Genomic DNA, 22,922 nt, shown 5'->3' on the forward strand with positions numbered 1-22,922 from the left:
AGGAGCGAGGGGCGGAGCTTTGGACCAGTTTCATTTCAGTTTCACAGTCACGGCAGAGATCATTATCATAAAGTTACCTGGAATTCAAGATGTGAAGGAGAGGACATAAGGACTCACACTAGAATCATTTATATTTTAACCAACTTTATTTACAACACACGGACGATAAATCCTCCTTTCCTAACCACAAAAACAAAGCAAACAGGGTTGAAATGTTGAAATAAGACATGACAGGATACACAAGTAGAGAAAGTCGAGCCTTTAAAATAATAATGAAATAAAAATAAGGAACTGAGAAAGGCGCAATGGTGAAAAGAGAATGAACGACTGGGAATTAACTAACCTCTGGTGAACTCAGTCAGGTGACCACTAAATGAATATATTTCTTCATTGAACAGTTCAGATATGAAACATATTCGGATGAAGTGAGTGATTTTATTCTCAAACAACACAAATCACAGACAAAAGTAATACAAATACAAATGCAGGCAGAACAGAGCAGTGTCTGGGATTATTGCTTTAATAATGAATCGTTTGGAATATGATGAAAACTGTCGGTGAAACACTTGTTCTCCTTCACATCTGGAAACCTGAGTTATTACTGATGAGTCACCTGCTGATTTTTGCCACAGAGACCATGTCTGTGTTGTGTTGCTCTCTGCTCATTAACACCCGCCAACCACTAAATCTCGAAGGATAAAATCGGGCCTGAGAGAACTGGTCTGGAGAAAGACACTGGCTCTCCAGATGTGAGAACAGCTGTCCATTAGTGTTCCCTGCATTTTGTGTTGGTGCTTTACATAAAAGTTTAATAAAAACATGTTTGAAAAAAGATGATGTTGTTTTGCTGTTTCTTACACCTAAAGCTTCAGTAACACTAAGAATCTAAGGCAGAGGGTGAGGCAGTTGGTTCATCTTATTATTTCCATATTATTTATTATTACCTATTTATCTTTTGATTATTTTTTTAAAGTTAATCCATTAATGTGAAAACAAGATGCCAGAGCCTGAGGTGACGTCTTCAAATTACTTTTCTCTCCGCAGTAGATTAATCGATTAAATGTCATTATTACTGGGGCAGGGTGTCAGCTGACAGCTGCAGCACACACAGGTATGATACAGACAGCAGGCGTGATGTGGTGAAGGAGGAGCTGACGTGCATCGGTGCAGGGAGGCAGAGAGAGAGAACGGTGGCCATGGGCGGTTTCGTTGTGCATCTCTTGCTACAGGTGTGTGTTTGCGTTGCAAGTTTGAAGTGAAAGAGTGAAAACAGTTTCACAGTTTCTCAGGTGACACTTTCCACAGTCCAGAACTGACAGAAGAAGAAAAGCAGCAACGTTTCAGAAGCTGGAACCAGTGAAACGTTTCTTGACCTAAATGATCGAACTGATGATCAATCCAAAATTTAAAGTAAAAAAAACTGGCCAATCAGAAATGGACTAAATTGACTTTGATAATAATCTTAGTGATGAGGGGAATAGAGATAAGTTTCTGTTTCTGTTTTGTAATTAACTTCCCTTCACCCTGTAAATATTTCTCATTGTGTGCGGGTGGAGCTGGGACGGCTCCTGATATGTTGACACATTTGATTACTATACTTAGCATATGGTGGTTTCATTCCTCCAGTTATATTATTTAATTTTGTGTTATTATTTCCTTATTTATACAATAAACATCTGATCACAAATTGATCTGTTTTTTTTTTCTGCAGAGTTTTTTCTTTTTCCAAACTGAGGGTTTAAGGAGATAACGTGGTGTGTGTTGTACAGTGAGTGTAAAACCCTCTGAGGGTCGTTTGTGATGTTCAGTAAGAATTCACTTGACTTGACTCTGCCTTGAGAAAATAGATGTTACATGAACAGTTGAATCTGAGAAAGAACTGGATCACTAACATTAGCCGTGGACGTGCTGGGACACGAGTCTGGACAAGGCGGGAAACAGAAACAGAACCAGTCCCATGAGCGCAGGAGAGACACCGACACCCACAATCCTCCTTCCCACCAGGAGCAGCAGGGCGGCCAGCAGGAGGCAGGCCTCATGTCAGGTGACGGCGTTCAGGGTCTGGCCTCCGTCGCTGGGGGTGAAGAACTGGACTTTGGGCGAAACGATCCCCGAGTTGTTCCGGCGCAGGCTGCCGCTGCTCCCTGCGCCTTTACGCATGGAGTTGTTGCGCCTCATGGAGTTCCGCTTCCTCAGCGAGTTCTGGTGCGACAGCTCGCTCTTCTGGAGCGTCTGGATCAGGATGGACGGCTTCTCGTCCAGCTCCCTGGCGCTGCACAGCGGCGTGGCCACCTGAGAGAGCAGAGGAGACAGTCACACTCTGTTTCAGTACTTTGTGTAACAGCCAGTTGCTCAACTTCTACCTTCACTGTGTTGCCGAACTTAGAGTAGTCCACTGAGTACACGCCCTCCTCCTCCGTTACTATGGGAACGAAGCGGTGACCCCACTGGATCTCCTCAGAGACGTAGGAGGTCCGGGCCTGCGTGGTGATCCCCGTCGTCTCCACCACTCCCTCCAGGATGACGATCACCTCCAGGTCGCTGCACTGCAGCTCCATGGCGGACAGGTCGTACAGCGGGCTGAGGGCAGACACACACATCACCACTGAGTGAGTGTGTGTGTGTGTGTGTGTGTGTGTGTGTGTGTGTGTCAGTCTTTCTCAGCTGCTGCTGCATCTACTTCTCTGTAGCTGTGTCCATTTTCCACATTAATTCTTTTTACAATTACAGACCTCACATTGTTGCTTATTCCCCCAACGACCTGTGAACCTCCCTACTGTGCAGAAATCCTCAGGCATTCCTGCATATGATCATAATAATAATAATAATAATAATAATAATAATAATACATTACAAAGTTCTTAACAAAATCAGCAATAAAAAATCATTTTTCAAATATCAACAACCAATCTATTGGTGGCAGAGTTTTTTCTTACTGCGCTCAGACACCAGTTAAATTGAGACTATAATAGTTTTTTATTTCCCCTCTTGTATTTTTCATTTGCTTCCTGCTGTTTGAACTAGAACTTTGGTTTTATACATGTTTCCTTTTTTTTGCCCTTACTAGAGTTGCAGTGAGAGAGAGACAGAAAGTCAGAAGAGGGAGGGGGGAGGGGCTGCTGCTCTTTGCTCCTGTAGGTTTGTTTTCTTCCAGCAGATGGACCCAGTGTGTTACACACACACACACACAACACACTCAGCTCTGCAGCTTATGAGTGAGTTACCTTTGTGTATAAAGTTCTCAGCCACTCTCACTTGTCATCCTGCCACACTGCACATCCATCCATCTTTAAAAACACTGTTCTCAGTGGTTTCTCACCTCTGTGACTTGTCCACTCACTTCCCCGTCACTACAGGCTGTGAGCTGGTCAGAGAAAGATTTTCCTTCTTTGTGTGAAGGAGTGAAAAAAAAAAGAAATCGGAGGAAACGGGAGCAGAGAGAACAGTAAACTCCTCACTGCTGGACTCTGTTGAAACCGGTTTAACTAAATCCAGATCAGAGCAGGTCCTGAGTCTCTGTACCTGTTTTTGTCGATGACGTGGCAGATGATGAGCGGAGCGAGGAGGAACAGGCTGTTGCTGGCCACAGCGCTCTCCGTCTGGACGTCGATCTGATGGATGGGGATCACCTCCCCCTCCGGTGTGGTCGTCTTCCTCACCACCTGCACAACAACACACCAATTCATCATGTGCTAAACAATGATAACTGCAGGAGCAATAACAGTAATTTCACCATCTTTAACTCTGACAGGAATCTCCTGCATAAAACTAGTTTATTTATACAGCACCTTTCATGCAGTTTTAGATTCAGTGTGACTCACACTCCCCAGGACATCATTATATCTGATGTGCACTGTAAATAAATGTCCATAAATCCACTTGGAATCATAGAAAAAAAAAAGACTTCAGAACTTCCCTGGGAATCATCTCATTTTTAAATTCTCTTGAGTACCACAGGAATCCAGTGACAGTCGTCTGTACATTTATGAGTACGGTGCAAACAGGAAGTGTTAATAGCTAATTTGGCTTCTTTTAATGATGCAAATTTGCAACAAAAAAAAAACAGGACTCAGAAACAGAAGTTGTAGCACACAGGAAAAACTTGCTGATTCTATTGCAACATTATATTTCCTGTTTACATCCCCAAAGAATTATGGGAAATTAGAGGTCCCAAACAGAAGTAAAACAAAAAGTAACATCACTGAGGCTCAGAATGACCCATCGACCTGAGGTCAGAGTGACGTAGTAAAACACCTGTAACCTGACGGTGGCTCCTATGATCATGCTCTTTCTCAGATCCCCGATGCGGATCATGAAGCACAGGCGGTTGTTCCTGACGGCGATCACGGCGTGACGACTGAAGATCAGCGTCTCTGCTCGGCGGTTGGACTGGGCCGTCTTCATAAAGATGCAACCTGAGGAGACAGAAACACACGTCAGCGATTCGTCGGTTCCACCTCTGCATCTCCACACGCAACACAACACTTCCTGCTTTTGTGTCACGGTTTGTGGGTCTCACCCAGCATCACAGCGTTGATGATGAGTCCCACTATGTTCTGCAGGATGAGGACGGTGATGGCGGTCGGACACTGCTCTGTTATCATGCGTCCTCCGAAGCCGATGGTCACCTGAACCTCGATGGAGAACAGGAAGGCTGAGGTGAACGACCTGGGGGGGGGATCAGTCATTGTTGAATGTGACCAGTGATTGAAGGGTCCTTTAAAGTTTCAGAGACACACACACTCATCCGAACAGTTTCACTCGAGCCTCTGAGTGTTTGAGACTTTGGCAGATGTGAGGGGTATATTTTTAGATAATCTTCTCCTGCAGCTTTAAATTTTTCTGATGTTTAGTGAATTCATCTTAAATCAGTTTTTATCTCGAGGACGTTTGTTCCCATTTAAGGCATCAGTCTGTTTATGTTTGCTCGTACAGCTGCTCGACTGCTGAAGTGAAAGACGGTCGTATTTTCATTTTCAAGCTTGTGAGTGGAGCTGGTTTCACTTGAGTAAAAAGCATCAATACAACAATGTGAAATACAAATCATTTCAAATCCAACTGAAGTGAAAGTGTTTAAAGCATCACTCAGACTGTCAACTGATGTGTGAGTGGTTCCAAACGTGGGGATCCGGTCCCTCCAAAGGGTCACAATTCACAACCAGTGCAGGACAAACTGTGCACATTAAGAGAAACCCTGTATATTATTATATGAGAATGGCAATGACATGGGAGAATGATACTAGTGTAAATAAATAACTGTACACATAAAAAACTGACTGCACATATTCTGATTTTTAAAAAATGCTATAATGTTAAATAGCAAAGTGAATGTGAGTGTGTGTGCAACAGGACCGGATTAATAAAGTTCATATTGAGCCTCAAACAGAAGAGAGCAAATCTCTTCTCTCTGCTAACCACCAGGTTAGGGTCAGAGGTCAGAGGTCACAAGCCAAAAAGGCTGGAAACGACTGTTTTACTCTTTAAATGTGTTGTATTTTACAAGTTTGTCATATTTTTAATGTAAAATCTTAATCTGAAAAGTAACTGAAGCTGTTAAATAAATGTAGTGGAGTAAAAGTAAAAGTTTTCCATGTGAAATGTGAAGCAGGAGAAGCACGAAGAAAGTTACTGATGAATAAGTGAGATGTAAAGGAGGAAGAGGAGGAGGAGGAGGAGGATTGAAGGTGGGGGCTAAGAGAGAACACTCCCTTCCCCTCCTGTAATCTTCCCTTCATTTCCCCTGAAATCATGAGAGCAAAAGTTTCAGAACTTCCTGCCCCCCCCCCCCCCCCCCCCCCCCCCCCCCCACCCCATGTTTAAACTGGATGGAGGAAGAGGAGGAAGAGGAGGGTGGAGGATGGAGACAGACAGAGTTCTGCTTTCACCAAACACATGAAACACATGAAACCCCCCCAGCTGTCTCCCTCTCCCTTACTTGACGTCGGTGACGCAGTGGGTCCGGTTCCGCTGCCCCGGGTCCAGGTCTCCGTGCGCGAACGCCACCAGCCACCAGCTCATGGCGAACAGCAGCCAGCTGCTGACGAAGGTGGTGGTGAAGATGACCAGCGTGAAGCGCCACTTGAGGTCCACCAGCGTGGTGAACACGTCCTGCAGGAAGCGGCCCTGCTCGCGGATGTTCTTGTGCGCCAGGTTGCACGAGCCGTTCTTGGCGATGAAGCGCGCCTTGTTCACGCGGTCCCGGAACACGGGCTTGCGGGGCATGCGGGAGGCGAGCCCCGCAAAGCCGAACTCCTCCGGGATGATGCTCTTCCGCGCCAGCATCTCGATGGAGGAGGAAGAAGAGGAAGAGGAAGAAGAAGAAGAAGAAGAAGAAGCTTCGTTCTCCTCAGCGCGTCCTCAGTGCGTCTTTACGCGCGGTACAACATGTGCACCGGCGGGAAAAGACAACGCTCCGGGTCTCGGCCGCTGCTGCTCCGGGTCTCAGCCGCTGCTGCTGCTCCGGGTCTCGGCCGCTGCTGCTCCGGGTCTCAGCCGCTGCTGTTGCTCCGGGTCTCGGCGGCCGCTGCTCCGCTCCTGTGACTCCGCAGTGACCAGGGCGCACCGCCTCCGCTCTGCGCCTCTGGGGGCTGGGACGGTCTCCTCTCTGCTTTGACGTAGTCCAACTTCCAAGAGTCCAGACCCGGTCAGACCAGGGTGCTGCTGCCTTCAGGGACTGTTCAGGGACCGTCGGAAAACACGACATTACAAGTCAAACCCGAATCAAAACGAGTCTTTAAAATACACTAATCACGTCTCAGACTTTAGGGAGCCCATCGTCCCTGAGTTCAATCACTGGTTCGACCTTTAATCATGAATCTAATGTTATTTTACACACATTTTCATCTTAATCCCGCTTATTTTCTAGAGTTCTTCTGTTTTCAAGACAGTGGTCCCAGAGCAGAGCGAGTAAACCTGAGCAGCTTCTGCGGCAGGTGAAACACGAGTTTCTTGCTTAAAGTGAACATTTCTGCCTTTTAGAAATCAAACAAAACTGAACAAAATGTGATAAGTGTGTTTTCCCTCTTTCTCTCACTGTTAGAGCAGACAAGATACACAACTAGTCACCAAATGAACATTTTTGAAGTTAGAAATCCATTGAAATGTTAGTTTCATCCCAGTCCTTTGCAGGTTTCTGTACTTTTACCTTCTGTGCAGCTCATCCGAACCCAGCTCCATGTGGTTTAGGTCTGGACGCTGTGCTGGTCTTCATCATGTGAAGCCTCCATCTGGTTCTTTTCCTCTGATGCTGCAGCTCATTATCTTCTGTTGCAGACAGTGATATCCAGCACCACTTGCTTCAGTGCAGAGGGTTCGTGAGTCACCAACCTGCTGAAGCTTCATGTACCTCCACTGCTGCAGGAAAGATGCTTATTAATCCGGAAAAGGCCTGTTTCTCTGACATTTATATGCCTTTTCAGGTTTTGGTGACCACCTTTTTTTTTTTTTTTTTTTTTAAACCTTTATTGCTTCTCTTTCTCTTACAACTTTTTGTGGATAAGCTGAGACTTCAAATTATTCTCATGTTGATGCTACATTTTCTGTTTCACACCAGAATAATTATAAGAAAAATAAAATCTTTAGAAACTGAATGTAAGTTTCACTTGCACATGTTTTTTTTCTTACACATTTCTTGATCTGCTCTGAACTGTGTTTGACTGTCATGGCTCATTTTCATTCTTTATTCCCTGATTTTTTAATTCTGGCTAAAATTAATATGCAGCAGTTTGTGACTTAATCACCAAGTGGCGCCATTTAGCAACATACTGTGTGTGGGCTGGTGTGACGGGGTCAAGACAGAAACAGCTCCACTTCACTCAGAACCATTTTATTATCATTAATTCAAGTGTAAAAAAATGAGGCACACATAATAATACTTTGCTATATGTTTAAAAACCCTTGGATATACAGGCGGCTACATACAGAATGTACATGTACATACATTTAGATTCAAAAAGAAAGAAAAAAGACTGTGAAAATGATATTTGCGTTTTGTTAACAGTCAAATGTGCATTCATGAGAACAAAGACAAGTGTCTGCATAGCTCGGATTACGTGTCACATTCACTCTGTGCTGCACCAAGATTAAGGTGGAAATTCACCCACGTTTCCACATATGTGCTATGAACCTTTAAGTTGTTTTACATTTGTTTGTTTCCCTCGTTTTGAGGTTAATGAGAGAACAGAGCTCTTTTTAGTTTTGAATATCTGCTAGTGAAAAATAAATACTTTTCAACACAGAAACATGCAGCCTGCTTTTCATTAAGTGTCTTAAAACTATGTAAGAGAAAATAATTTGTGTTTCCACCATTTTCCTCTTTGTCTATTGTATTTTTCTGTTTTGACACCTTCTCCAAGACAAATCTGGTTTGGTTTGGTGTGAAATGAAGAATCTACAAGGCAGCAGTCTGCAGATTCTGCCTGGTGGACGCAGACACAAGCACAGAAGCTGCATGGAAACACACAAGTCCACCCACACATGCATACACACTAAACTAAACACAAAAGATTTATGAATCGCACTTGCAGCCAAGAGCAGAAAAAAAAAAAGGCGGCTGAATGAGGATCAAAGAGGAGGAAGGTCGGAGGAGAAGATGGAGAAGCAGACGTTGGATCAACTGCAGAGACAAAAGATGAAGGAGTAAAAAAAAAAAAGAAACATGAAAAAGTAACAGTGAACAAGATGAAGAAAGAGAAAAGCAGAGATGTTTGACATGAGTCGGAGCTACAGGTTTTCGTTTGAGCCACAAAGTGAAAGAACAAACACAAACTCCAGCTGCAGCTTCCAGCTCGTGGTCAGGTGGTACAAGCAGCTGAAATAACCCGACACAGACACATCAGCTCCTTGTGTGAAGTATCTGACTAAAGGAGTTGTGTAAGAATGGAAAAACCACCCGGCAGGAAAACTGAAGTGGCAACTTCATGATATGAAACATCTGAGAGCACAGTAAAAAAAAAAAAAAAAGATGTTGAAATCGTGGCAAAAGAATCTTTTTGGCATTTAGTCTGTACAGTACAAAGTCATTTCACAATCTCTATTAAAAAGCAAAGTATAATCAATACACAATAATACAAAGGGACAATAGCACCACTCCCAGAGAGACACAGTTTCTATTAAGGTGTTGAACTACAACTGTAAACTGTGAATTGTTTGTGTTAATCTGCCTCCTCAGTATTTTGTTCATCAGAAAAACAAACCGGCTTTAATGTAAAATAAAAAGAGGATTGTAAACTAATCTTCAATGATGAATTCTTATGAAAACATTAAGAGGAATATAATATTATTACATAATAGTCTGGCTCATAACCTCTCAAAAAACAAAGGCAATTGTTGTTTTTACCGAAGTGAAATATAACAGGTGCGAATATGTGGCTGTTTTCACTCCGTTTCCAGTCTTAATGCTAAGCTAAGCTAACCAGCTGCTGACTGTATCTTCATATTTTCTTATTTTAATTCTCCAGCAGATAACGTATAAGCGTAAAATCCCCAAATTTCAAACTATAACTTTGAAGGAAAATATAAAATAAGCGGGACTTTTTAAAAGGTAAATTGAACTTGACAAAATGTGTGAGCAAACACACACGTGGAGCAATGTTAGCATTAATTCTGGGTTGTGTTTCTGGCCGTCTGATGAATGTGGGTCCAATATTCTCTCTCTTTTCAGTTTCAGAGAAGTATCTGGCTCTTACGCCATTAAAAGCCCCACGAGGCTGATGACAGTGAAGTTTGTGGCTGGAAAACCAAAACAAGAAGCTAAAAGAGGCTAAAAAACAAAGTGGATTTGTCACTATGAACGACACTTTTCCTATCAAATGCAGCCACTGGTTACATGAAATGATGATGGGAGCTCGTGCTGGGTGTCTATTGTCCCCGAGGGTAATAAGTTCAGCAAAGCATGACCGCAGACAGACAGCGGGTTCACCGGCTTCAGACCGAGCCGTGACACCCTACAGTGTTTGTACTAGTGTCAGCATAGAAACACAACTGATAGAACAAAGTGTCAGAACTACTTCAGAGAGTATAGATGGTAGTATATCAGAAACAAAATCCTACTTTTTACAAATCTGAACCGGTCTTGAAGTCAACAAGTAATCCACAAGTATAAAATATAATCATTTCTTCATTATTCAGTTGACCCAGTGGACTCAAAGTTGTCAGCTAGAAGTGAACAAATTTTCAACAAGTTCTCTTATTTTGGAGCTGAAATGTACTTTATCAGTGACCCTGTGCAAACGACAGTGAAAGATGCAATTACAAAACATGGTTTTTGTCTAAAAACCTTTTTTTTCCCCGTGAGAAGCTGAAAAGGTTCATTTTGTTTCTGGTAAACTTTCGCCCTCTTTCCAACAAAGTTAGCATAGATGTGACACTTCCTCAGGCCCAATCCCAACGTCCACCCTCACTGACTCACAGAGTTTGAGGCTCATTCCCAGTAAATCCATGCGGACTAAGGTCTGTCCTACTTTAAAACAACATTTTGGCCCCTTTAGGCACAGTTTCCGTAAGACTGCGTATCTGCAGACTTTGCCTGAGGGAATTACCCACAGTTCCTAGCACTGTGACATTAGACGTTGGGTTACTGTGGTTATCGGGGCTGCCGGAAATGCAAAAAAAACGGGAGCTTAACAACCGCTATAAACAGAAAAAAGAATAAAGTAGTAGAAGAACAGTTAACAAACATGAAAGGAACAAACCCAAACGTTCCCAAAAGCCACAATTGTACACAACATGTTTTGGTGTTGTCAAGGTAACGTGATATTACACTGCTGTCCCACTCCTCTTTGTACCATTTTGAACCTTGTAGCCTCTTGTACTCAATCATTTATCAGGTGATGTGAAGTCTCTGAGGGTTCAGGGTTCAGGCTTTAGGGGGGACACTGGGATCGGACCTCAGTTTTTTCTGATCATGGCAGTTCTGGCTGCTGCTGATGTTCCAGTGCAATCTTTGCCATAGAGACGTCATGTTTGATGGAAAACCGGGAAAAGACGTAACGGTCAGTCTCGTGGTGGAAACCCCAAGTAGGAACGAGGACTTTGTGTGTTCTGATGTCTCCTCTTTGGTTGCAGAAATGATCCAGAACAGGTGGAGAAGATGGCAGTAAATCCACCAACGTAGAATCCGTTTGTCAAACTTGTTCGGAAGAGGAAAGTTTCAGTTGGTGGAACACAAAGCGCCAGGATTATCAACCTCACAATGGATTCGGCTTCAAGTTCTAGCGAAGATATGTCAAACCCCCAAACTCCTGACATCATGTGAATACAGCATCAGACTTTTAGCAAGTTTGTCATCATCTCTTCTGAACACAGCAGCTCTATCAGCGTCACTTCTAGGGCAGAACCCAACATCAAACTGTAGCAAATACTGCACCAGGGTCTAAAATATTAAGATTTAAAATCCTTTACAGTGAGAGACTGCACAGTGCATTCATGCATGTAGCGCACAGAAACACTGGCCACAGCCAACATTCAGTCATTTTACAAAGGATTTTAAAAAACAACTTCCTCCTTTCCTCATTATTGCATAATACAAGTGATAAAGAGTATAAACTGATACAAGTGCTGTATAATCTAAAAGACAGTAACAAATATTTTTTTTACACAAGATAATTAAAGACTTTTGAAATTCTATCAATATAAAAAGCTCAAACTAAAACTTTTCAATTCACAATTCTGTTGTATAAATGACAGAGTTCATAGATACAGTGAGATTTTAAATCCTGCGATTTACACTGCCTCAAAACCTGAGGTGAAATCTCGTCAAATCAACCATCAAACCCCTAATTTCTACTTTAATACACATTTCATATTTTTGTCCACAATAATCCTATGAAAAAACCAAAACCAACATTGTATTAGCCTCTCGACCGTGTCTGTAGCTCTCACCCTTCAGTCCACTGGCTCCAACTAAAGATGTAAATCTTTACATCAGCTCACAAATAAATAGTTTCATGTTTAAAAAAGGTTCAGTTATTTCCTGAAACAGGAAACGGTTAAACATTAGTCTTCTTGTTGGTTTGGTCTTTCATGAGATATGTTGATAATAAGAAAAACAGATAATATTGATAACCTTTTTCCTTTAACTGATGTGTGACTTATTTTCACCTTGTTGATACAGTACAACCTCACAGCTGATATGGACAAAGTGCCATCCTAATAATGACAAATAATTATTCCCAGCAAAGATGCAATTGGCTCAAATTAAAGGGCCAGTTCACACTGATTATTAACCAAACAAATTTAGAATAAAAATTTCTCAATAAACTTTATTTGTGCAGATAGTTTTGGTTTTTGTTGATATGATTTTGTACCTACTCAGCAGCCACTGAACGTCAATGTAACGGCAGAAAAATGCTGAACTCCAACGAGTTAATTTTGGTTGGAAATGAAAATCGAGTTCCCGTCAAAACCCAGCGTTGGCTAATTTCACTGCGACAATTAGCAGATGTTGGATTTTGCTCAGGACTAGAATGTCGGTATTTTATATGTCGAATTGTTGGTATGAAATGATTGGAAGATGCTGGATTTTGGTTACTTAACAACACAACTTAAAACCAACTTCATATCAGCTATTCAACGTCAAATTAACGTTGGTATCAACTTTGTCCTGACATTTAATTTTGGTCACCCAATGTCACAAAATACATTCAACCAAATATCAGAGTCAAAGACGTTGGTGGCCTCCTGGGAACAGAATTCCTATTTCTTATAAAAACAAGATCTAGTCATTAGCATCATCGTTATCTTTTGTATTTCCATTAGTAAATCTGACCTTTGCATTTTTAATACTGGTTACTGAAGTGTTGCTGATCCAGGAGCATTAATTAACTGCAGCGTTTTGCTAATATTCAACCGTATCAAACACACTAGCTGGTGACTGATGGTGTTTCTGGATCTGTTTTCCCACAGAGGAGCTTCTTGTTAAAGAAACTGTATTATTGGCTTCACTGGAGTGTTTTAGTGTCACAGAGGTCCACCAGTGGATCAACCAACTGATCTGAATGGATGCTGATCTGAGCGCTGACTGTTTGTGTGTATCTACATGTCAGCTTTGACGAACGAAGCAAACATCCCGTCCTCCTGCTCCAAAAGAGTCTCAGGTTTGTCGTACTCCAAAATGTTCCCTCGCTTCATCACAATGACCAGATCAGCCGTCAGGATGGTGTGGACTCGGTGCTGGAGACACAAGAGAGGGACACAAAACACAAAGACTGTCAGGTTGTGGAAAAATTTTGGTCCAGTGATCTTCATCTTCATCACGCGCAAAACTATCTCAGTTGTTAGAATTTCCATGCAAGTTTTCACACTTTCACACTTTTTTAGGTCTATGAAAACCAAATGAAGATGTTTGGGAGGAATCTTGTGCTTTTTGTAGATGGAGCCCAAGGAAAACTGGTCTAATGGTGAAGCCCATGTTTCCAATTCAAATCAGGTTTGACACAGTTCGTTTTTCTGTCCCAGTCCAAACAATTAAATGCAAATACAAATAACAACAGGATGACTCTGACAGTTTTCTCATGAGTGAAAACTGCTGTTGTTCTTTTAATCCTCTGTGAGGTTTAGCTCCTCTGGTCTTTGTTTTAACCTTTACAAAAAACGTGCATTCTGCTTGCACCACAACCTCAACCTTAAACATGTGGCACGATAGATTGGCATGCTCTGACCTAATCCTCAAAGCGCTGTAGGCCATTTTCAATTTAATTCTCACAATAAAGATGTCACAACACTGCAGGCTGAGGCCATATTGCGCTGCTTGTACATTAAATCTCTATAATGGAGCATGCAGCATCTTTGTTCGGTACCAACCAGGCTGTCAGTGGCTGTAAGGCGTTAGCAGACCCAGACTCAGACTCCAGCTCTGACTCAGCCAGGAGAAGCAGAAAAGAAACAGAAACTGATGGATGATTGGAGGGAGGAGACAAGACAGAAGTGTCGAGCTGAGCCAAAGTGGTCCGTGCTGGTCCGGGTCTACTTGTGAGTCCTCACTAGCACACTGAAGAGGCTCTCCTCCTGTGCTAGCAGGTTGGGACCCGAGTCACTTTCCACCAAGATCCCTGAGGAGAAGACCAACACCTGCTCGGCGTCCAAGATAGAGGACACACGGTGCTGGCGGCGGGACGAAGGCACAGAGAGGAGGACAGAGGGAAGGGCAGAAAAAAATCACAGAGAAGAAGAAAAGGGAGAGATGAATAGAGTAAATGTAGAAGGACAGAAAGGTGACAGCAAAGAAAAAAAGGTGAGTGAAATGAAATAGAAAACGGGATAAAAATAAAAGAAGGTGGAAAAGAAGAAAGCAAATGCAAAGAGAGAGGAGGAGGAAGATGGAAGAAGATGCATCGGTGAAAATGTGGATGAAAGACAGAGAAATAATCAAGAAGGGGAGAAAGAGACAGAGGGGGAGGAAAGAGCAAACAAACAGGACAAGACAGTATTACAAAGGTCAGAAAAAAGGAAAGCAGATATGTGAAAGAAGTGGCCAAGAGGACTGACTTTACATTAAAGACACTAAATGCTTTTGGAATATTAACTATGCTACATATGGAAAAGTAGTTAGTGAGAAACATACAAGGAAAAGATACAGGAGAAGGATGCATAAGGCATCCTCAAGGATAGATGATAGATGCACATGAGAGCTCAAAGCAAAGGAGCCAGATATCTGTATCTATCAGACCTGAACAAACCTAGAACCTCAAACAGCTGCAGGACTGGAATCTGTTCACAGTCTGATCCAAATAAAAGTCGTAGTTTACACAGAGAACAGAGTGAAGGACTCACTGCGATCGTGACGACTGTTCTGTCTGCGAATGCAGTCATCACGACTTTTTGTAAGATGTTCTCCTGCGTGGACAGACAGAGAGAACATTATTTAAAAGGCAATAATGATAATTAAAGAGAAGCATTCATTCAACAACATGATCCAACATGATGATGTCCCACATCTATGAACTGTGATGGTGGGACATAAATATGAATTAGGATGTGAATACATGAACATATGGATCTATTGAGGAGGAAGATTCTCTGATATAACACACACACACACACACACACACACACACACACACACACACACACACACATTTTTATAAACACACCGTTGCCATGTCTATAGATGCTGTGGCTTCATCCATGATGAGGATGCTGCTCTTTCTGACAAAAGCTCTGGCCAAACAGAAGAGCTGCCTCTGACCGACACTGAAGTTCTCACCACCTTCTGTCACGACCGCATCTGCACACAGACAGACACACAGTTCAACAGTAGTATTGACTCTTCATGCTAACTAATGTATCCTGCAGGACTTCAAATCTGACTGTTGGTGGGTTTAGGGTGTTTAGCTGAGGACAGTTATGTGAGTACCTAACCCTCCTGGCAGCGCCTTCACCATGTTCTTCAGCTGGGCGATCTCCAGCGCCTCCCAGAGTCGATCATCAGTGCAGGTCCTCTCTGGATCAAGATTAAACCTGCACAGGGACACAATTTACACTGGGTTTATGTATTTGTGATGACAGTGTCAGAGGATGCTGAGCAGGTGTGTCTGTTCTCAGCCAGTGCTTAACAGAATAAACACTGATTGTACAACAGAAATAAAGTTAACAGTGTCAAAGTAAGAGTCGCGGTCGGGTAGAGTTAGAGTTATTGTGTTTTCAGAGAGGTGGAATATCACAGCTTGCGCCTAACCAAGAACACAAACTGCTGCATGTTCAAACAAAGACGGCAACCAACAGCTTACACTGTTCATACACTGTGACATTTGAGCTGAAAAGGTTAATTATTACCTTCAGTTATAAGCATCATCGGCTCGACAGCTTCAGCTACTAAATGATGACTCATTTAACTTGTATGAGCAGATACACGTGAGTTTACATTATCTTTCAGTCTTGAAACAGAACTTAAATTCCTGAGCAGAGCAGCATTTCAACAAGACAAATGAGTGCATTTTAAGTGAGATAAAAATTATATCATAATTAACTCTGTAAGTCTAGCAGCTACATTTTGAACAAGCTGCAGCTGAGAAATTATTTCTTGGCCACACTAATCTTAACAGGATGAAACAAACACGCAAATAACCCTCAACTGGTCGATACTGAAGAGGAAATTCCTCATATTTTAAGAGATTCTTAGTTGGAGGAAACATGATTAAACAGCTCCAGTCACTTGTTTGCCAGCAGAGTTTCTGGCTGCAGCGCTGATCGTTGCAGATAAGGATGCCAAGATTGATTTGAAAACAAACCAAATAAAACCATTTTGATTTATTTTTGTTGAGCTGGAAGAAATTTTGAGACATCGAGTCCTGAATATCCAAAAGACAAGAAATTAAATGATGACTTCAAATCACGAACTGGGAAATAATTGAGCAAAAATAGATTAAATATTAGAACAATAACCCTGCATAGTTTTCTTTGTCACAGAGCAGTTGATAATGTATATCTTCAACAATATAAATGTCTCTAATTCTGGCTCCCTCTGTAAGGTTTTGAGAAATAATCACGATGTGACAAATCTGCAGAGTGTTATTGCTGAATGTGTGTGCGGCAGAGTCAGAGCGAGTCAAACAGTGTCACAACATAACAGCAACATCTAAGATAACAGTGTGAAACAGTTACTGTCGACCATTCACCCCGGGCTTACGTTCACATAAACAAGAGTCGGTGGAAATGCCAAGACCCCCCCCCCCACACACACACACACACACACACACACACACACACACACACACACACACACACACACACACACACACACACACACACACACACACACACACAAACAATTATCTGGAGCGGCGTATCTGTCCAAACAAATAGAACATGCTCTTTGTCTTTTATAACAAACACAGAGTCACTGTATCGTCTAGTAACACAAACACACGGAGCTCGTGAGTGTGTATGACAAAGAGAGAGGAGGAGAAGAAGGAGGAGGAGGAGAAGGAGGAGGCAGGAGACGATGCAGGGTCCTTCATCCCTCAGACGACCTCCTCAGTCCGTGACGTCTGTGATAAAAGTCAGATTATGTCCCAGCCAGAGTTCCCACTGCGTTTTCAACCACTAACCCCACAGCTGGGATTTTGTGTGGTCACGTGACAAACCTTCGTCTTTCTGGTGGTTATATGTCCACTTGGGTTTAATTTGATCTGACATGTCACTACTGTTTATTTTCTAACTTTAATTGTCTGGCTAAGAGCTAATTCTGCATTGTTCCTGCATCTTTCACAGAGAGGAGTGTGTTTAGTCTAAAGCTGTAGTTGCTTTATGTTCTGATGTCACTTCCTGTCTAGTCATCCTTCCATTAGCTTTCGTGTAATCTCTCGTTGAGGGTATCTTTGTCATTCCAGGGGTTCACTCTCTATATAATACAAGATAATTGAATATCTAGTGGAGCATTTGATATTACAAGTGGAGCTCTATGATTTTGACAGTTTAATCTATTAATTGAGAAAAATTGCAGCTTCCAGCAGAGCGTGAACGTCATCTGTGCAACGTTTCAGCTCTAATCTCTGTTGTTTAAAAATCTTGTTTTGATTTGGCCATTTCCTGCTGAGCTGGTGATGTTTACCTGGCAAACTGGTCTGGGGCTTGTGGGAAATAGTGTTTGTTGAGTTCACCAACACAACACAATATTGAGTTATGTTTCTTGGATGGATTTTTAGTCATTTGCATTTTTAAATGTGTTTTTTCCTGACTCTACTGGGTATCAGACATGCATTTCCTGTGGGCTACAGAAGCAATTAAGAAACTAAACTAGACTCTAAATGCACAAAATTATGGAAAACACAGCTTTAAATTGTGGCTACTTTACGTATGCAAATACAACTGGAGATTGTTGGAAGAAAATGTAAAAACTTTAATAAAAAAAGTAGGATATTTATTTATATTTACACTGGAAGATTTTAACACTGAGGTAATTTGGTTTCATTTTGCAAAGCTGTCAAATATAGTTGGTAACTACAAAATCAGAATATAAACAGGAAGTTGTTCCCTTGTGAGCAGTGATGGTGAAATGTCAGTGAGGATGAAAACACTAAGAGGAACCAGATCTTTAATGACGCCTCAGGAAGGTTGGGGTTATTAAAACAGACACACTGAAGCTTTGTTTGAGTGTGTGTTTGTTCACCTTATTGATCCACTGAACAACACAGGATCCTGGAGGATGATGGAGAGCCGCGACCTGAGAGTCTGCAGAGGAAGTTTACAGATGTCGATCCCGTCGATGATGATCTTCCCTGGGAAATAAAGTACAAAAGCATGAAAAGCAAATTCATTTCAAGATATTTATTTCAATCTCACTCACTTACACATTAAGGATTATTCAATATCATTAACAGATAACGGTGAATCCAGACAGTGATCCTCACTTCTGTTGCAACGTTTGAACACAAAATGTTAGAAAACACATCGGACTGGCTTTGACTTTATATCTGCTGTACACAAACCAAACTATCTTTGTGTGTTGTGTCCTCTGACAGTAGACTTCGGGCTGGTAATTTACTTTAACTGGTTGCTTCCCTTTAATGAAAGTGACCGTATGCTTTATGTTGGGGGATCTGGTTGGAAACAAGTCATCACCTGCTGAAGGTGAACCACAGAGCTTAGAAGTTGGGTCGTCACTAATTAAACACTCATGCATTTTTTACAATTAATTAATGAAACTGTGTTTTCAGTGAGGCCAAGTTTCAATTTACATTTAATTTACAAAGATATAAAACAGAGAAAAGAAGCAAATCATCACATTTGAGAAGACAAACCAGGAAATGTTTGCACTTACTGGACAGAATGTTTTTTAAATACAAACAAACTTTTTTTTAATTCTTTTTTTTTTTTAACTCTTAGAGTAATTGATTAATTGACCAACTGAAACAATACTGGCTTCCACTCATGGGGCTCCCTTTGTGAACTACAATGGCCTGTAAATTAAACAAACTATCATAAAAGTTTAGAGGACGGTAGCTGTTAAAGCTGCGCGGAGCTAACACATCACCAGGCTAAATGCTGAAATAATAGCACAGCTTGAGCATTAGTGCGTTTGGTTTGGTTTATTGCTTCATGACTGAAATATGTGCTTGTGAGGTTTGAAAATCACCTGATCAATAAACCTGCAAACAGCACATTTTAGCCGTTTTGTGCTTCAGGCTGAAACATTGTACTGCTCCTTCTCTTTCATTGGCCTGTTGTAAAATGAAATGATCTTATACAAAACGTCTTGAATAAATATTTTCTGTTCTGTTTAATATGAACAATCCTGTCAGTTCAGCCAGGAGAGCTATTGCCTGAACGCTCCTCTGCTTTTATTTCACTGCTTTATAAGGAAACACTGCTGAAACAAATGTCTTAATTTACAGTTAAATGAAATGTCTGCCCAGCTGTGTGTGTGTGTGTCTGTGTGTGTGAATGGAAAAAGTGACTGTGTAATCTCATCCTTCTCTGAATAATCTGTCTAGAAACAGTCGTCATCGTCCAGAGTACAAACACAATGATACCATTACGAGTTGCTTTCAAAATCCAATAAATAAAAAGGACATTTTAAGACTTTACGGCCGCCGTCTTGAAGAACTATGATCCAGAGCCTAGAGATGAGGGGAATAAAGTGGGTCACGTCTTGTTCTCATACCCTTATCTTACTCCTCTGATAGAAGAGTCTACTTCAGGTCCTCTTGTCACAACAAAAAGACCTTTACATTCTCACTTAGACCTGCACGAGTGTTTAAAAAGAGCTGGAGGAGGAACGGTTAAATAAACATTTTCTCTCACATAAACATATACTACAATAATACAGGCTGGATGGTGGATGTTTATGAGATGATGCAGAACCCCCAGTGGCTAAAACCACCATGTATCTATGTTAATTTTGTATCTACACTTAAAAGGTTTAAAAGGTTGAGATTTGTAGATTATTTATAACCTAAATTAACCGAAGATAGTTTAGTTCATTTTCTCCTCCTACTGGCAAACAAACAGGAAATGGTGCATTTACTGGGGACTATTTTCAGTGGCAGATTCATCCACATTTTGTGCTCTAGTAAGTGTTTGGGGCAGCAGGACGGTGTGTGTGGGACTGAGTCTAAATAAACTACAGTGTGTTCATGGTGATGAAGTAACAGTGTAACAGAGGCTCCGTCCACACTAATACATTTCATACTAATACATCAAAATGGTCTCCACCGAGACCAGTGTTTTAGCTCTGAACTCCGTCCACACTTTCACACCTGAAAACACACGCATTAAAGTCATAGCTCAGGTTATTTGATGTAGGATTGTGTGAGGTTAACTTTGTTTTGACGGAAAAAAACAGGCGAAACGTAGTTAAAGAGACGCATTTAAAAACTAAAACGCAGTAGTGTGGATGTAGCCACAGTGGCTCTGATGTGTGTTTAATGGTTAGTGGAAACAAGGGAGCTCTATGCCAAAGAGAGATAAGTTTTCTCAGTAGGTTTGTTGGTTTTGGACTTTTCCTGGGTTTTATTGACAATAAGAAAACCTGTGGCCCACTTGTCAGACATTTCCACGTCTCTTTACGAGCAGTGACTGATGTTCCCTTCTCAGACTGCTTCCTCTGAATTGACGCTTTTAGAGAACTGATGACATAAAATTTTCCGGTGTTTCACAATAAAAAAGAAAAGTTCAGTGAAAAGTCAGAAAAAATAAACAATTTGTGCAGCAGAAATTGTTTTTTTCCTTCTTATTTTCTGTTTATTATCCTGCAGCCCCCCGGGGTATCCTGAACCACTGTGGCAGATTCTAATAGATGTTTTTGTTCTGATCTTTTGTATCATCTCATGACTGAGGGGACGCAGCTGTGAGACGGTTCATGCTGTCTTTATCCCACATTTCAAAAGCAGCTATATCAGTTTAAAGAGTGAGGATCATTTAAAAGCCTTTTGAGAAAGAAGATTTTCAAGTTGAAGCACTAATGCTGCTACTTGGAGCAAAATGACAGTCACCACTGAGGAATAAACATTTCAGTCTAATGTCTCTTAATGTATAGGTGAAAAACTAAACACTCTGAGGCTCTTACAGATGAATAGGCCACAGTGGGGAAGAGGAACAGTTTGGTTTGCTGAGAAGGTTTATGATCAGTGCTGCAGACGTTAGAAAAGAGCTGTAAACTAAAAGGGTGATTATGTTCAGAGTTAAAAGGGCTAAATGCAGTGGGAATAAACAATATAACCATTTTTAGATCCATCATGATACCTGAGGATAACTATTGTAAATAAATCTGTCTCATTCAATCTGTACTGTTAGTTTTAGGGTTTCTAAATATAAAGAACAGTTTTCCCAGAATTCCCTCCCTTCTCAACTTCCTGCTCCCTAAAGATGTTAAAACAACTGAGCAACCCAGTCACTCTTGTCAAGACTTCTATTGTTCTTCTACTGTTGGGCAGGCTGAGATGTCAGAGAAAAACCACAAACAATAACTTGTTTATGAAAAAAACTCCGTTCAGATATGAAGCCATGAAGTCTGTCTAATAAAGACTGTTTAAAAAGTTAGAGATGTTCGTGTCGGGTTCGGTCACGTCAGCTTTTTGAGAGGTGCCCACACATGTGTGATGAGGGTCAACAGGCAGGCTGTGACCATGGTAAACAGTGTGACGGGGTAACACTAACTCAGTGCCTCAGCTTACATTAACTGCGCCAGGTTTGGGTCTTGGTTACTACTCTGAGCCGCACTCTAGTCCACGACAAACCAAACTCATAAAACCATTACTCCATGGTGCTAATACCCTCCAGTAGGTGTGAAGATCTTAGCAAAATAATAAAATCCCAAATAACAGCTCAGTGTCACTCTTTAAAACTTAACACCTATGTAAGCCTACAGAGAAAAATAAAAGGTACTAAAAGCCACTTGTTGGTCTGTAATGGTTCTCTAACAATCATGTTATGATGTTTTAAATCATTTTAGAAGGCACAAGCTCCCTCATGTATAACAAGACTTAATTTTAAGTACATCATCTTCATCTTGTCAGGAGATCAGGGGACCAACAGAGTCGTGTTGTTTTCTGAGTGGAGAAGGACTCAAGGTCAAGAGCTACTCAAAGCAACAAGTCGGAGGGAAATCCTTCGGCGATGTTCCCGAACAGACAGGAGAGTATCTGAAGAGTTTTTCTCTTTAATGAGACGTAAACATATTAAACCAGTGAGAGACACGAAGACAAGAGATGAAACACAGCGTGACCTCTCTCTCTGTCAACAGTATGACAGGAGGGAGACTCACCTTCGAAAATATCCACCATGTTGAAGAAGGCCAAGGACAGAGAGGACTTCCCGCTGCCTGTGCGGCCGCAGATTCCCACCTAACAGGAAGAAGAGAGCTGGTCAATAAGCTTCGCTGTGACACGGCGGTGAGACATGAGACACCTGTGTGACAACAGAGCGGCAGGTACGTGCTGTGTGTGGACCGAGTTTGGTCAGCTCGGTGTCAGTTCTCAGTTTATTGGAGGCATGTAGCTGTGATTTCAAAGTAAAAGTCCTCATTTAAACAAAACACTGTCTTCTCACATTAGACTGTACTTGTTAGTTTTATCATATTAACTAGTGACCAGAGGAGTTTAGTTTTTAAATGTAGATGCTCTACGTCATGGCCACTGTACATATAACATAATTTATTGTTAAAAATCCTCATGGGAAACATTTCTAAAAAGATTAAAAAAACATTTAATGTGTTCTCTCCATGTTTTGTGAGGATTAGAAGCACAGTGTTGTAGTTGCAGTTGTTGTATTGTTAAGAATAAATAAAGAACTGACTAAATGAACGAATGAAAACGTAAACACGTAAGGTTAATCATCCTGCTGTTGTTCTTTCATCATTAAATTTGTCGACCTGCCTCTGTCTCTTTGTGCCCACACACACACACATCCCTGCTCTGTCGTTTCAGTGTGAGGTGAGGTCCTTGTTTCTCAGCGACAGTGTGTGAATTACCTGTTATCTACAGCTG

At 41.5% G+C, this 22,922-nt stretch overlaps 2 protein-coding genes across 12 annotated transcripts in view; both read right to left on the minus strand.

Moving 5' to 3' along the window:
- Positions 1-127: 127 nt before the first annotated feature.
- kcnj8 (potassium inwardly rectifying channel subfamily J member 8) lies at positions 128-6,501 on the minus strand. Its single transcript, XM_071502255.1, has 6 exons — positions 5,936-6,501; positions 4,520-4,668; positions 4,255-4,415; positions 3,523-3,662; positions 2,364-2,580; positions 128-2,292 (listed from the first exon to the last, which is right to left on the minus strand). The coding sequence occupies exons 1-6, from the start codon at positions 6,280-6,282 to the stop codon at positions 2,041-2,043; spliced, it is 1,266 nt and encodes a 421-aa protein (XP_071358356.1). The 5' UTR covers positions 6,283-6,501; the 3' UTR covers positions 128-2,040.
- Positions 6,502-7,809: 1,308 nt separating this feature from the next.
- Positions 7,810-22,922, minus strand: part of abcc9 (ATP-binding cassette, sub-family C (CFTR/MRP), member 9) — a 55,218-nt gene continuing 40,105 nt past the window's right edge. For 10 of the 11 annotated variants that reach the window (XM_071502238.1, XM_071502243.1, XM_071502237.1 and 7 more), the window contains 6 exons: positions 22,202-22,280; positions 18,107-18,215; positions 15,353-15,456; positions 15,090-15,223; positions 14,770-14,832; positions 7,810-13,170 (listed from right to left, as the gene is read on the minus strand). In XM_071502238.1, the coding sequence (XP_071358339.1) occupies positions 13,033-13,170; positions 14,770-14,832; positions 15,090-15,223; positions 15,353-15,456; positions 18,107-18,215; positions 22,202-22,280 (627 nt within the window). In that variant the 3' untranslated portion in view covers positions 7,810-13,032. Of the gene's footprint in view, positions 13,171-13,800; positions 14,101-14,769; positions 14,833-15,089; positions 15,224-15,352; positions 15,457-18,106; positions 18,216-22,201; positions 22,281-22,922 lie in introns of all 11 variants that reach the window. The other variant, XR_011694139.1, reaches the window with a different exon arrangement.

Source organism: Trachinotus anak, unplaced genomic scaffold (assembly GCF_046630095.1).
Source record: "Trachinotus anak isolate AG129_WGS33_773 ecotype Australia unplaced genomic scaffold, CSIRO_AGI_Tana_v1 ptg000018l, whole genome shotgun sequence".
NCBI lineage: Eukaryota > Metazoa > Chordata > Actinopteri > Carangiformes > Carangidae > Trachinotus > Trachinotus anak.